At 37.6% G+C, this 15,286-nt stretch overlaps 1 protein-coding gene across 3 annotated transcripts in view; it reads right to left on the minus strand.

The window, feature by feature from the left end:
- Positions 1 to 6,433: 6,433 nt before the first annotated feature.
- The window catches only part of CADM2 (cell adhesion molecule 2), a 571,723-nt gene continuing 562,870 nt past the window's right edge, over positions 6,434 to 15,286 (minus strand). For all 3 annotated transcript variants that reach the window (XM_059493329.1, XM_059493330.1, XM_059493328.1), the window contains 2 exons: positions 9,530 to 9,655; positions 6,434 to 7,951 (listed from right to left, as the gene is read on the minus strand). In XM_059493329.1, coding sequence (XP_059349312.1) covers positions 7,833 to 7,951; positions 9,530 to 9,655 — 245 coding nt within the window. In that variant the 3' untranslated portion in view covers positions 6,434 to 7,832. The remainder of the gene's footprint in view (positions 7,952 to 9,529; positions 9,656 to 15,286) is intronic.

Here is a 15,286-nt window from a genome sequence, read left to right on the forward strand (position 1 = left end):
AAAGCAACACGCAATAAATATTATATAAACATCAAATCAAATAATAGAAATTGTAATTATGTCTCACAGATTATTTCCTTGGTTTACTGTTTAAAAGCTCAGAATTAATATTTTAAGAAGAATATGATTGATTGCAACAATTCTACTGCAAACAGCAAAATCTGCTCAGTGAACACTCTGTGTGTACAGCCACTGGTCTAAATCATCTCCACTGCCAAACTGGCAAGCACCAGGTAATGTATCAAATGAATAGACAATTCAGAAATGTCCAACAGATAACTAAAATTGAAATTTTATTTTTTTTCAATAATATTCATCAGACAATTTTCTGACAAGACTTTTCTGAAAGATGAAGTGCAAATGGGAACCCTGTAAGAATGTTTAGAAGAATTGTACATGACATTTTTAAGCGCCACCAAGTACACATTGAATACTTTGTAAGTATATAGGCATAGCAACATGCAAGTGTCATGTACCCAACATTACAATATGCATTTTGTCTGTTTAAAGTTATTAATGAGGAAATAAAATGAAGTTGATGTGTCTCATCATCAGTGCAATATGTTTAATTCCCATGGATTTATTTTTTAACAGGTTAATGGTTGTATTTCTGAACCATTCAAATATATTCTTCTCAGGGCCATAAATTGTCACTGTAAGAGCAAAGTACACCAGAGTTCCTAGGAGAATACACTTAGACTGTCCATGAATAAGTGAATTTGTTATAGTCCTTTCACAAATTATGCCTTATTATTTATTCTAGGAAACTTCCTGGTGAACTGAAGGGGTTTTGTAGTTATAAAATGTCTAGGCTAAAAGTAAAGGATGCACAAGGATTGCTTTATAATTCTTTTGAAAAAGAGCTAAATAGCAACTCAAACATGTGCATTAAGGACTTGAGCCTTGTTCTTTTGAGATCAATAGGTGTACTGTACTCAATTTTGATGGAAGCAGGACATATATGAATCCAGTAATCCATGATTTCCCTCTCTTGGCTCACTGTTTTGGCAGAAGCAGATGACTGTAAGTTATATTTGCATATTTCCATGAAAGCTATATAGGGGTATAAGCAAATCTGCATTCACTGAAAAAGGACAACATGTGCAACTGCATATTTACTAACATTAATCAATATGCATAGAAAGGAGAGAAAGAGGAAACGATAAAGAAATCAGCCCAGCAATTAAAGACTATCCTCCTCTTTATAATCAACATAAAGAGTTGATGATCATCCTCACAATCTTATTTACAAGCTATTACTTTAAACTCCCTCCCTTTACACCTATTATAAAAACCCTTCAATATTTCATTTTAGAACAAGACTGAAAAAATTACTATGTTTAGAAGAAAATAGCATTGGTGATTTTCAGCACTATGCATAAGGGCAGGCTAAGGCTGTCTGTATTTGTGCTGAAACATGAGATCAGAGCTCACACATGAAACACTGCTGGCTTGACCCTGAACACAGGGAAAGTGCTAAAGTGCTGACCCCAACAGGCTTGGCTTTGCACCTGAAATCTTAAAAAAGGGAAGAAACAAAAACCCTTGAACTTTTCTTTAATAGTAGCACAGACTGCTCCTTTCAGAGGAGATATTTTTCCTTCCTCCTTTCCAATTAGACCGCTGCTTTTAGCCCAGCAGAGAATAAATGACTTAAGACACAGAATGTGGAGGGCAGACCTGCAGTAAACACAGAAGCCATGAAGTATTTAATTTTTTAAAAAATTTTTCCCCATCTACTGCAAGGCTCTGGAAGCCCATAGAACTGCAGACTCATTCCAACTGGCTTCACACCTTCTGTCTGGCTGTGAGTACATTAAACATTGCTGAGGAAAATGAACACAGCTTGGCAACAGGATGATTCCTAGATGCTGGAAGAATTCTCTTAAGGGCTGCTGGAAGCGCACGAGGATTGGAGCATCCTGAGGATGTGGAGTGATACAGAAGTGTGCTGTTCAACCATGTTTGTACCCTTATTTTCTCCTGAGTTAAAAGAAGTGCAGAGTGCTGGGTAGGATTCCTCGACAGCAAGAAGGAACTGTGCTAGCTTCTCTTAATGCCAAGTAAACAACCTCCACATGTTTTAGAGGCCTTAGGTCCACCCTGAAAAACCCTGTAGGAAGTCCTACTCTCAAAAGATTTTCTACTCTGTTCTGTTGACATCAAAGTCTTCTCTATTAATTTAATTTTCTCCTGCTGTTTGCAATAGTCCTTCTCTGCTCCCCATGCATTGAGTGTTTTTAATGTAAACATGCCCTGGCAATATTATGTTTAAATAAGTGAGAGAAAAGTCAGGATATCTCAACAGTGTTGATATTGCATATTTAATTCAAAAGCTTGCATGTGCTTTTTAAAGTTTCTCTTCATACGTGCATGTCTTACTTGGAAGAATTGTGTTGCAGTTGGATTGCAAATCATTATCTAGAGCTGACTAAATATTGATGTGTTATAACAGTTTATTTTTAAGCTGCTTGGGATGAATCCCCAGCCAGCGTAAATTGGCCCACATTTAAGGCAACAGAGTGAAGCTGATTTATACCAGCTGAGGCTGTGTCCTTATGCCCTGTTAAAAAGCTAAAACTATACCAAAATTAATAAGAACAGGGCAAGATTTATGAACCCAGAAAATATTTTTACCTATTTTTTAACAGAAAAAAATAATACAGTGATTTCATTTCAAGACTAAAGCAAAGATTCAATAGTATTTAAAATGTATACAAATATCTCATAGCTAGTACTTAGACAAAGAGGTAGATGTCATATTCTAGGAATAGTATAGTGTGGAATGATGCTAATGGCAGTTCTAAATACATTTATTTGCCTGTTACACAGGACACAAAGGAGGGTGATAGCAATGGCAACCAGAAGAAGGCTTACAAATAATTCTTGTCTTCTTTTGCTATTCTATGTTATCTATCTTTTGGTGCATTTCTTCTGGAAGGGCACGACAGAAAAGTGTCAAGAAGGATAAAGATCTACAATACAAAACTTCACATTTACAAAAACATTAGCTTTATCATCTAGGGCATCCTCTGTACTGCAATGGAAGCATTGTGTACTTACAATTTATGATTACCTGGTGTTACTGAGCAAGCAGTGGAAATTCCAGGTGAGGTGATTCAGCAAAATAGGGGTCAGAAGAATGCAGATCTCTCTCTCTTTCTCTCTCTCTCTCTTTCTCTGTTGTTCATGCTAAAAATACCAGGGCATATGGCAGCATCTTAACATACTAGGCTCCCTTGAGGACAGAAAAAAAGATGAAACTTGTGCTATTGAGCCAGCAATAAGATTACAGAACAGTGTTGCCAGACATTCAGAGTGCTGGCAGCAAAGCCACTAGAGGAGTCAGTGTCTTACTTTGCCTAAAGGTGTTTCAGTGGTATTTAATGGTGCTCCAAGAAATGGAAAGCAAAGCTGGTGAGAATGAGGAGCAGTATTATTTATAAATTAGTTGTCATTGCAAGTAGAGGAATTACACATATTGCATTAGGATATCCACTGCTTGTAGATGTACCTTCCACTTTTCCCCTGTGACTGTTGGGGGTCACCCCTTGCTTGAAATAATCAAAATGCATATTATAATTACATGGTTTTCCAATATCCATACACAGCAAGTACAAGATACTTACATGTAAGTACACTGTATTTACCTATATTTTTGCATAGTTTTTAGTGTGTACTTTGTGCCACTTAATAAAAAGCATTACTCGTCATTTTTGTTGTTGCTGTTTTTCTTTATTAGACAGCTTGTTCAATTAAAGTTGGAGTAGCTGGGATTTTTGGTATGCTCATCACAGATTACCAGTCCCTAGGAGTGTAGAGATTAGACATTTGGAGGAGTCTGGGTAAGCCATGGGGGGAAGCTGCAGTGTGAACATGAGAGTTTTAAATCATCTCCTTAATTAAGAAACGCAGTATCAGATTTAATGATGCTAATTTAATAAACTTACCTTTAATTGGAACGGAATTCTAAAGGTAAGAAGTCCGTTTTCCTTTTGGTAACACTTTACAATAAGTGGCACTAAATTACACTAGAACTGCTATGTTACAGGGAATTACATGTAACTACACTGTAACTGTTGAAAGAGCTACTGTTCATGTGCGTACATGGTAACTTCAGTGCTGTTACAATCATGAATTACATAATTACAGATGATTCTGTCCTTTCTTTTCATTGAAATAGCTATATATATATATTTATATATATATTATACTGCAATGAAAACACACAAGATGTTAACTTTCATGTCTCACTCAGAAAAGTTGGTTTTCTTCATGTTCCTTTAGAGAGGGAGTCTCAGTGCAAGACGAACCATCCTTAAGTAATGTGGAAACTTTTTTGAGATGTTCTAGCTTAAACTCTGAGCCTCAAGTTAAACATCAGGTTCCTTAAACTGTCTCTTGGTTTGACAGATGACACTAAAAGAGTGGGATGATGCACCCCTTGTCTTCTGATGCATCACTTTCTTGTTCAAATCATGAGAATGTTCTTGAAGCATTAAAAAAAAAACCAACAAAAATATTAAAGTCTACATCAAAAAGTTTAAAAATAATCAGCAATCGACACTGTAAACAGTACACTGGCAGAAACTAGCTACCTAGTCTGGAGAAAACTACTCTGCAAGTGAATGAGGGAGAGGATGTCACATACATTTTAGTGAAGGTGGTTCCCATTCAGAGCCTCCTTTTTACACACTCGCTGGTGTCTCACACCATCAGAAAAACTTTTATTTTTCTTTTCAGAATGGGAACTCGGGCAAAAGGAATGGACAACTGGCTTTTAGCCTACTTAATGTCATTAGTGTTGAGCCATGACTCTGCTGACAGAAAAGAGGGATCTTTACACCCAGTGTAGTAATTTGAACCCGTGAAGACCAGACAGGCCTGCAAAGTGCTATCCAGGTAGAACGATCTGTGTGGGGCTTTTCACACCTGCTGTGCACAGCTGCAAGGTACATCACCAGGTGCAAGACAATGGAAGATCAAATGGGTTAAAAATGAGCATATGTGAGCAGTTTTAATTGAAAGCCAATGGAAAAAAAAAAAAACCAAACAAACCTGTCTTAACAGTACAGTTTATATCTGTTTTTTTGCCTAGTTGAAATGCTGTCTGTATGCAACTGGAGAATATGGTTTGAAATGGTTACCACAAGGCCAATCCTGCTTTTGAAGGCCCTGCCTGACCTCGGCTGGGTAATGGTTCAAGTAACAACCCTACTATTCAAGCGAGCTGGAGCTAGGAAGGATGAAGAAACACCACGCTGGTGGGGAATTCCACTGGAGCAAATAAGGCCCTCATCCGGGGAAGCACTTCGTTTTTAAGCATATGAACAGTGCCTTATACTCCAAGGGAACTCCTCTGATGCCTGAAGCTGACCATGAGCTTAAAAGCTTTGTTGAGCTGGGCCCCAGGTCCTGAAATAAAACTTTGATGCTGTACTACAGCTAATGTAACTTACTGCTGTGATAAGAACCCATATTTTTGGTATTAAACTGAATGACTTCCTTTGCCAGCCTTTTACATGTTTATGTTTTGAAAGACATGAATATCTTGTAAACCTATACTAGTTTTCAATGTGTCTAGTAGCACCTACCTGGTTCTCTCAAACTACCATATTATATTAACATATTATTGCATTTTTCCACAGATGGGTATGGAGTGAACTGTAAAAACAAGCATGCAATCACATCAATGCAGACTTATTTCTTTAAAATGTCATACTGTATATGATTTATTATGTTAACACTCAACCACATCATATTATTTATGTCTGTATATTTTGAAAAAAAGTGCTGCTTTGATTGACGTCACCCTTTTTTCTTAGAAAGTAACAAGATAGATGCTTCAACAAAAACAATTAAAATACTCTAATATTGTCCTTAAAAGGTTTATATTCTTCTGATAAATAATCTGTCACAGCACCTTTATCTTCCATTTTACCATACCACATGATGTCTTATTCCAAATTCTCCCTTCCCCACACAAAAATAAAATCCCAGGAGAAAGTCCTTTACAGCAGACCATCATGCTTTTATGCTTCACAAACACATCAACCAGAGAGAAATACTTCTTTTGTCAAAGGTGCAAAACACAGGAGCCAAGCGAGCTCCAACTAGACTTAACTTGCGTTCTCCAGTGTAGAATCATTTCCAAGACCTGTTATGGCAACCTTTTCTTTTCATTGGAAGAGGAAATAAGCCGATGGGCTTACAGTGTTTTGTTGTCATATTTAAGAGCATGTGATTTTTCAGCTGTCAATTACACAAAAAAAAAAAAAAAAAAAAATTCAGAAATAATCCAAACAGAGACCTTCACTGTGGAGCTAAAAGCATGGCAGGAATTCTCTATCATTCACGGTGACATAAGTTTGTACCTCACAAAATGCATAGACAGGAATTTAATATAAAGAATTAGTCCATTTACTGTATACACAAAACATATATCTTTTGTTTTAACACTTCTATTTTTTCTTTTTTTTTTTTCCTTTTTTTGTTTTTTTTTAAGTTTTTTTTGTTTTTTTTTTTTTGTTTTTTTTTTTTTTGGCAAACCAACATAGAGAAGCAGCTCTGGAACTGCCAAATTAAAATTGAGAATTTTAGCAACTCAATAGTACTTTTTAAGGATAGTAATCAAATGTGGTTGTAATTTAAAACCTGAGGCTGTGCACTGGTTGTTAGCTTAAAACTACCTTTCCATATAACATTGTGCTTCCATTGTATAACAAAGAAAAAATTAACAAGAACTAGAAAAGTTTGCTGCTGAACAGTGCTAGGACATACAGACAAAAAAATACTAACACATGTTATCTACTCAGAATATTGATTTTGAGGCATATCTAAAGGGATATAATGGACATTAGAAAATGCTTACTTGTGACTGACTTAGCTACCGCCAAAAAAGTTGAATATGTATCAAATAATGTTTAATTGAATTTATTATATGCACTATATACAGATACTAAAATGCCTTGCAATTGTGCCCCATGAACACATCAAATTTGAGTAGGCAGGTGAGTTCATGTTTAGCAAATAAATTATAAAAACATAAATTACTCAGAAAGTTCTCTAATCTTTGTGATCCCAAAAGCCAGTAAAAGGGCAGGACAAATTGTTTCAAAAGAAGCTCTATTACCTAACTTTGCAGAATCTGTATAGCTACTCACATGTTTTTACCACTAAACCATGGCACTATTGTCAAGGTACCATTTAAATCATAACAAAACAAAGCAAAACACCCCAAAAAATTCACTGGACTGATCTTTTTTCCCACCAAATCCAAACATATGAGAAACTATACTAAACCAATTTCAATTTGTGTTTCCAAGGGCATATGTTTCAAAAACAAGTTGCTTTTTGCATTATAGATAGGTATAAAATATTCTTTGTAAACCTCTAATCTTAGACTTAACATTTTCTGTAAGTAAATTAGGACCTTACCTAATAGTACTTGTTATGAATTTTGTTCTATGACATACTAATAGGGACATGATAAAAGAAAACTGGAAAAGAAAGCTGCATAACACTTACATATGTAGAAAACTTGGATTAAGATGATGATTAACATTGTTAAGGCTGTATATTCAAGCACTGTATGTTAAGAGAGCAGTGGATATGATTTTTAGGCAATAAGAAATGTCCTGTTTTATGCATGATACTGTAATCATAGAATGAGGATGTCAACAGCTGATTGTTGGCATAAACTGGCTACTTATAGCAGGTATGCGAGTTAATAAAGATAGCAGAAGATGGCAGAAATGAATTCTGAGAAACGATAGCCAGTTTTCTCCAGCAGTCAGCCTGATAAGTAAAACTCCAAGATTCTAGCTCTGCATCTAAATGAAATACTCTTTTTTCTCCTCTGCATTGACTTGGCTGCCTTCTGCATTGATAATGGCTGTGTCGGCATCAGGGGCATCTTCAGCTCCTTTTGCTTCATTTGTTAAATATGTTCCTGTAGGAATCAGTACAAGAGAAAAGAAAAGAAAAAGAGAATGATTAGGGTTTTTTTTTTTACACTGCATTATAGGAAGTACATTTCAAACAATGTACTCCAGTTTTTCAATTAATGAAAAATATTTTTACACAGTTTTTAGTATACATCATAAAGGTGTGCTCAACTTTCTAATTTGCTTAAGAAATATTTACACTGATACTTATACTGGGAAAGGCATATATACAAACTATAGTATATCCACAACAAATTAAGGAAATATTTTAATAAAACTCCACTTTATCTAACTGCAGTAAATGCAATATATTTTTCAATTATAGAATAAGTGATAAAATCTTGGTTATTTCATGAAATAGCTATCTATCAAAAACAAAGCAATTTTGAAGAACTAGAGATTAGTAAAAGTTCTTTTTTTTGTGGCCACTGATCATTTGTATTTCAGTTTTATAGTGATCATATCTATGCTTTAATTTTACAGAATTGTATCATAAAAAGTTCCAAGAATTACAAAATTGAGGAAGTTTTATTAACTGAAATAACTCATATTATACTATCACAACTATTTTTATGCTCTGGAAATGAATGAATGAAAAGAAGAAATGTGTACAATAGTCAAATTTCCCTTTGTGAAAATCATTATTTATGGTGGCATGAGATGTACAACTGTTCATTCAGGAAAGTAAAACAAAAGAGACACACTTTCACTGGCTCATTAGAAAAAAATTCTGATTTTCTCCCAGGTAGTATAATCCAATTGTAAAGATGTTTTTTATCAATTTATGTTTGCTAGGTGTATGATTATCCTATCTAAAATGAGAGTTACTGAATTAATAAATTAATACCAACACTCATCCTCTCTCTTTTTTCTTTTTTTTTTTTTTTCTGGGTTTTAGCAATAGGCCTACAAGCTGTACAGAGGTTAAATCTCAAGGTGTGATTTTGGAACTAACTAGGTCAAAATCAAATCACAGAGAAGTCAGAAGTCAGCGTCACTCCATTCCTGCTATCTTTAGTGGCAGAGGGGATTGAAAATGAAGGGACCAGAATTATTAAGGTAAAACCACAGAATAAAGTAAAGCTAGCCCCAGGAATTAACCCCTTATTCCAGCAGGATCATTGATAAACTGATTTGAATACTCAATACTGGAATCCAACATTATCTTTTAAACATATACTTGAAATATTAGCAAAATCCATTAAAATGTAAATTTTGTTCACTCAGTGCATATATATTCTGCTGAACTGAGATGGTAGTTAAAACTATGAGAACATGATGAGAACATGTAATCAAGCATCTGGAGTTCAGATCCAAAACCAAGGGGCAATCTTACCCCTTGGTCTCCTAAATCACTGATTTATAAGATGACCTTGGGCATGCACTAACTCCATGTCCTTTGCCTTCGCCAGCCCACTGGAAAACTGCTAAAAATTCACAGGGACTTCACTTGTGACTGGACTGAGAACTATTTTTTGTTCTAATCATTTAGCAGAGGGGGGAAGGTGAAAGGAAATGGCACTCCCAGGTGAAATCATTCCTTGCTTCCAAGAGTGACTGAACTTCCCCTAAATGTGTCCTACCTTTATGTCTTGCCAGGTATCGCCCAAGGAGAATTATAGAACATAGTGTTACAAAGACAACTACAGCCACTATTCCTCCTATAAGAGCATGATCAGGTCCGGTCTGTCCAGCCAAAGCATTTGGATCTAGAAGGAGAGACAAAAAAGAAAAAGTGATCCTACACAGAGAAAAAAAAAAAAAAGACAGAAAAATTCACAATACCAAGTTTTATAGTGATCATCCTGAAAATAGGGCATTTCACTCTTTAATATTCAGCACCGTTATTCCCACTTTTACTCCCAGTATCTTATCAACAGCACAGTGCTGCTTGTATTCCCAGATTGTTAAAACCCTGAGGACATCACAGTTATGAAAAATATTACCCTATTCTTCTTTGGCAGAGGTTATTAAATGAAAAAGGTTCCTAGCTTTGTCCTAGTCACTTTACAACTGAAAACCTGGCCACAGCTATTTATAGAAGGAAAAACAAGGAAGTAAGAATTGGGGATTGGATAGCATCAGCAGAATAGCGTCTGCATAATACATAATTTATAGAATTGATTCTCAGTGGGGAACCCTTATATGTTCTCTTCCCCTCACTCCTACCCTCTTGCACCAGAAATAAAAAGGCAGATAAAGTGCAGCCGTGCCAAGTTCCTCTGCACATGGCTGAGTCTGTATGGATTTGGTTAGATAAAGGTATCAGGCAGACTGAAACTCAGCATTCAGACTCAAGCATCAGCTTGTGAATTTTCTACAAATGCTCAATTAACACACAGTGTGTGATAACTATTACACCAAGCTGCAATAGATATCACAGAATTATAGTCAGCTGGGATGGAAAAGGCCTTTGAGATTGTCAAGCTCAACCAATGAAGTGGCATCACCTTGTCAAGCAGTCCAGGGCACTGAGTGCCATATCCAGTCACTTCTTAACATCTCCAGGGATGGTGACTCCATCACCTCCCTAACCAGCCCATCCCAACGCCCAATCACTCTTTCTGCGAAGGAATTCTTCCCAAAGTCCAACTTAAACCTCCTCTGGCACAGCTTGCACTTTGGTGGTGTTAAACCTCATGCTGTTCTACTCAGCCCATTGACCCAGCCTGTCCAGGTCCCTCTGCAGAGCCCTCCTACCCTCCACCAGATCAACACTCCCCCACAACTTGGTGTCACCTGCACATCTGCTAATGGCAGAGTGAATCAGCAGGCTCCATTTTCCAGTTCAGAGCACTGGGAATACTGTCAGATTCAAGTGTTCTGTGCTGCTCATTTGCCTGTTCTGTTGCCCAATGCGTCACAAAAGTTGCAAAGAGACAATCGTGGGAAATAGCACAACTTTGGGGTGAGTAATTCTTCAGAGCTTTTAACAACCAACCAGTAACCTGTGACTGTTGACTCAACAGATAAATGCAGAAGGCAAAGTTTTATTCTAAGGATCATGACATGGTTCCTATTATAATGAAATGCCTCTGCTATGAAGTAATAGTAATTCTCTGAAGATGTTATTAGCATGTTCTGTATGCTGCAATCATTCCACTCCCACTGCTTCAAGGGCATTTGCCTTGTAGGAGCTGTTTATGTTCTTCAAATAGTTTGCAAACAACTTCTTTGCTTTGCAAAAGGGAAAGTGAGGAACAATATTTACACATAAAAGAGGGCAAATCTGTGAGGATGATAGAAAGGGCTCTGATAATGCTGAGGAGGTGTGATTCCATAATACCACGATTACATTCTGCTGACCAGGATTGCTATATGGCAGTAGGATGTATGGATACATCTGGTATGGGAGTCTCATGAGGTGTAACAAGACTAAGTGCTGGTGCTGCACCCAGGTCAGGGCAAACCCTGTTCTCAGTCCAGGCTGGGGGATGAACAGATCCAGGGCAGTCTGGCTGAGAAGGACTTGGGGATGCTGGTGGATGAGCAGGCCTTGTGCTCTTGCAGCCCATATAGCCAAACGTGTCCTGGGCTGCACCCAAAGCACCGTGGGCAGAAGCCAAGGGAGGGGATTCTGTCCTTCTGAGCCGTTCTTCTGAGACCCCATCTGGAGAACTGCATCCAGTTCTGGGGTTTCCAGCTCAGGAAGGACATGGAAGGCCACCAAGTTGACGTGAGTGATGGGGCACCTCTCCTATGAGGAAAGGCTGAGAGCATTGGGATTGTTCAGCCTGGAGAAGACATGGCTTTCAGGTGACCTAATTGTGGCCTTCCAGTACCTGAAGGGAGCCTGCAAGAAAGATGGAGAGACACTATTTACAAGGGTTTGTAATGATTGAACAAGGGGAAATAGCTTCAAACTAAGAGTAGGCTTAGAGTAGATTTTAGGAAGAAATTTTTCACTATGGGGGCAGTGAGATGGTGGCACAGGTTGCCCAGAGAAGCTGTGGCTGCCCCATTCCTGGGAGTGTTCAAGAGCAGGTTGGATGGGGCTCTGAGCAAGCTGGTCTAGTGGAAGGTGTCCCTGCCCATGGAATTAGATGATCTTTAAGGTCCCTTCCTACTCAAGCCATTCTATGTCTTCAAGATCTACAAACACATATGTATATAATGTTCCATAGATGAAAGAAAAGAATCCTGTTTTCCCTTCCTTTTTGCAAACTGTGAAGCATTCTGCAACTACATTTTCAGGCTTGATGGAGCACAGAGTGGTGTGGCCACTGGTACAGATTCAGTTCTGCTCATAACAGTCACTGGACTCATCAGGCAGGACTTTGTCACTTATTGCTGGCTTTCTGAGCTCCCACACGGACTTTGGGGAAGCTGGTCATAGCACTTCTGTGGAAATGATGGCAAATAATAGGTATTTGCCCTCAAAAAAGCTAGAAACACCTTAAAAAGTCAGCTCTCCTGCATCCTCTTCCACCTCCACATCCTCCTGGCATGGTGCTGCTGGTGGTGGCACCAGGCTGAGTACACATCACCAGCCCAGCAGGACATAGGTTCCATTTTGGTCATTAAATCTGACCCCAAATCCTGGGCACCAGCAGACTCACAGGGGGAAAGCAAGAGTGCTGAAGCATTGCCTTCCAAAAGCAGGAGCTTGGAGCATTCATCCATCCTCTCCCTTGCCTTGCAGGGCTTTGTTTTCTGAGCCGAGCAAGGAGGACACGGGTGCTTGCTTGAGAAGATGCAAGGTGACAGCTTGCTGCAGGAATGCCAGCTTGCTTGAGCCATCTAGAAAATTCCTCCTTTTGCGCTGCCTGTGGCAATGTTGAGTGAGGCTCCTCCCTGCAGCAAAAGGGCAGGACCCGTTTGGCCTCTGAGGACCACCCATGTCCCCAAGCCTTGTGTGTGACCTGCAGGAGATGCTCTTTGGCAGCACTGGGACAGGAGCAGCACGAACGTGTTTTCCCACTAAAAACTGGCTCCTGCTGGTGTGCTGCCAGTAACAGTGAAGAATAAAAGGAGATCTTTTAAGGGATAATATACTTCCTGATGCAGGGAATAATCCAGAGAAGGGTTAGCACAGAACTTTATCTACAGGCATTTTTGCAAAGCTGATTGAAGCACACAGCCTTAGCTCAATACCCAGACGTACAACACGTGTCCTCTGTGAGCTGTAATGAATATTACAGATAAAATCCTCACAATACACTGAGATAAATACATCTCTGTGTTTTTATCCTCCTCAGAGTAACTATCTCCTCCTCTGACACACCTGCTGTGACTACAAGAAGTGACCCAAAGCCAGCCTCAACACAAGGTTTCCACCTATTACTGTGGATTAATGAGATTCCAATACTTCCATAAGCTGAATTTTTTAAACATTAGAATTAATGTAGGTACTCCTTGGACTGCAAAAGTAGCAGCATATTTTTTGCTCTAATTTCAACCTTGCTATCAAAGCCAGATTATATTGGTTGGTATCAAACTAGGGGAGTTTGTCCAAGAAAACCCCAAAACCTTATACATAACCTATTACTACTATATTATCAGTGAACAATTCCTTTGTTAAAAAGGAAAAAGGAAATGAAGGAGAGAAAGGAAAAGATGGAAGCAAAGGAAATAAAGAAAGATTCTTAAAATTAGCCGACATTTTCTTGGGAAACAAACATTTTTTTCCCATCTCAAAATGAAAATCTGCACGACATAAACAATATTCTGAACAGCAAGCATACCTCATGAATAGTCTCCTCATATAAAAATAATGCTAGCATTAAATATAAACATGCTCTACATTATGCATACAGAGTAATGCACTATACTTTTGCCTTTCATGAAATGACCTAAGCCCCATGAGTGAATTATAGATCTGGGGCTTTCTATTGTGGTATAAATAATTACTATTTCGAAATGTGCCCGAGCAGTATCTGAAAGACAGAAATACAGGGATTTGGAAGCTACACTTTTTTGTATTTTAGGTATTTATACAGTGAATGTGCATAATCATTCAAGTGTTCTGGGCACAAGTCTTAGCAGCTGCCAATACAGTTTCTGAAACCACTGACCACTCCACAGTCTGCTTTCCAAAAAGCATAATAATATTCAGATTATTTTAAGATTCACGTTTTAAGCTTAATGGACTTTCCCAAGTAAATCCTACCCTGCCATACACACAACTCCAGCAAATGAAATATTAGGTATGCAATTGTGCAATAAATACTTATAATTCAGCTGTTTCTATAAAAAAAGAAGAAGAAGAAGAAAAAAAGATTACACTGTTAGTGTTTTAATACATACTGGTTTTTACTACATGAGCACAGGCAGCTACAGTACCCATGGCCTGAAAAAATGGAATTACAATTTTGCAATCAGACTAGATCTTCAGAGATCAGTCATCCTTTGATAAAACTAAGAAAATCTTATAAAAACATAATGACACAAAACCTCACTATACTCTTTTATTTGCTCTTTCCCCCCCTGCCTAAATTTAGAAAGCTTCTTCAAAATACTGATTGCCAATGATGTGAAAATTTACCCATTTTCAGCTTTTGGGGTTTCCCTGTTACTGTTTGCTCACAAACTGTGAATACACTTAAATTAAACAACACACATTCAAATTAAATAACACTCTTAAAATGACTAAGAGGAAAAAAAAAAGCCTCATTTTTTAAGAGATGAAACACATCAGATAAACCTTAGACCCAAGAAATAACTCGATATGCGCTTTTCATGACCTGCTGACAAAGTTTCAATGTAGAATATTTTAATATGAATTCACACTTTAGTTACGCCGAGAAATTTTGGAATAGTTTTTCATGCTTTTGCATAAAGTGTATGTTAATTATTCACCTAATTTCAGTTTCTTCATGCATAAGTTTCCTTCTTATTTATGCAGAGTTGACTTGACTGAGCAGGCTGCAGGAAAGGGTCAGATAACCCTTTCCTGAGCAAAGGCAAAACAAGCACATTTGTGAATGCTGAAATGGCATATTTGGGGGAATATGTGCTCAAGTAGCCCTCTCTTTTGCAGAACTTTATCAATATGTATTTTTGGCTCATATGGTGAAGTTTTAAAAAAATCACTCTGAGCATGAGATGACCTAGGTTTTGAGGAATCCAAAATAATAATTTGTTTTGACCATTTCTACTATACAAAAAATTGGAAATATCCCAATTTGCTGTGGAGCTTTAATAGCATTCACAAAGTGAAGAGTTATTAATACATGTATAATTCATAAATTACTGTTCCTTAAGGCTGGGAAAAGAAAGGGCTGTCCCATTTCTCACAGAAGTATTGAAACCACCAGCCTACAGTCACTTTTACTTTTACTTTGATTTAATGAATAATCAAATGCTGCTGCAAAGTAGAATTGCTCCTATAAGGGCTCCTG

This window comes from Ammospiza nelsoni, chromosome 2 (genome assembly GCF_027579445.1).
Source record: "Ammospiza nelsoni isolate bAmmNel1 chromosome 2, bAmmNel1.pri, whole genome shotgun sequence".
NCBI classification, from domain to species: Eukaryota; Metazoa; Chordata; class Aves; order Passeriformes; family Passerellidae; genus Ammospiza; species Ammospiza nelsoni.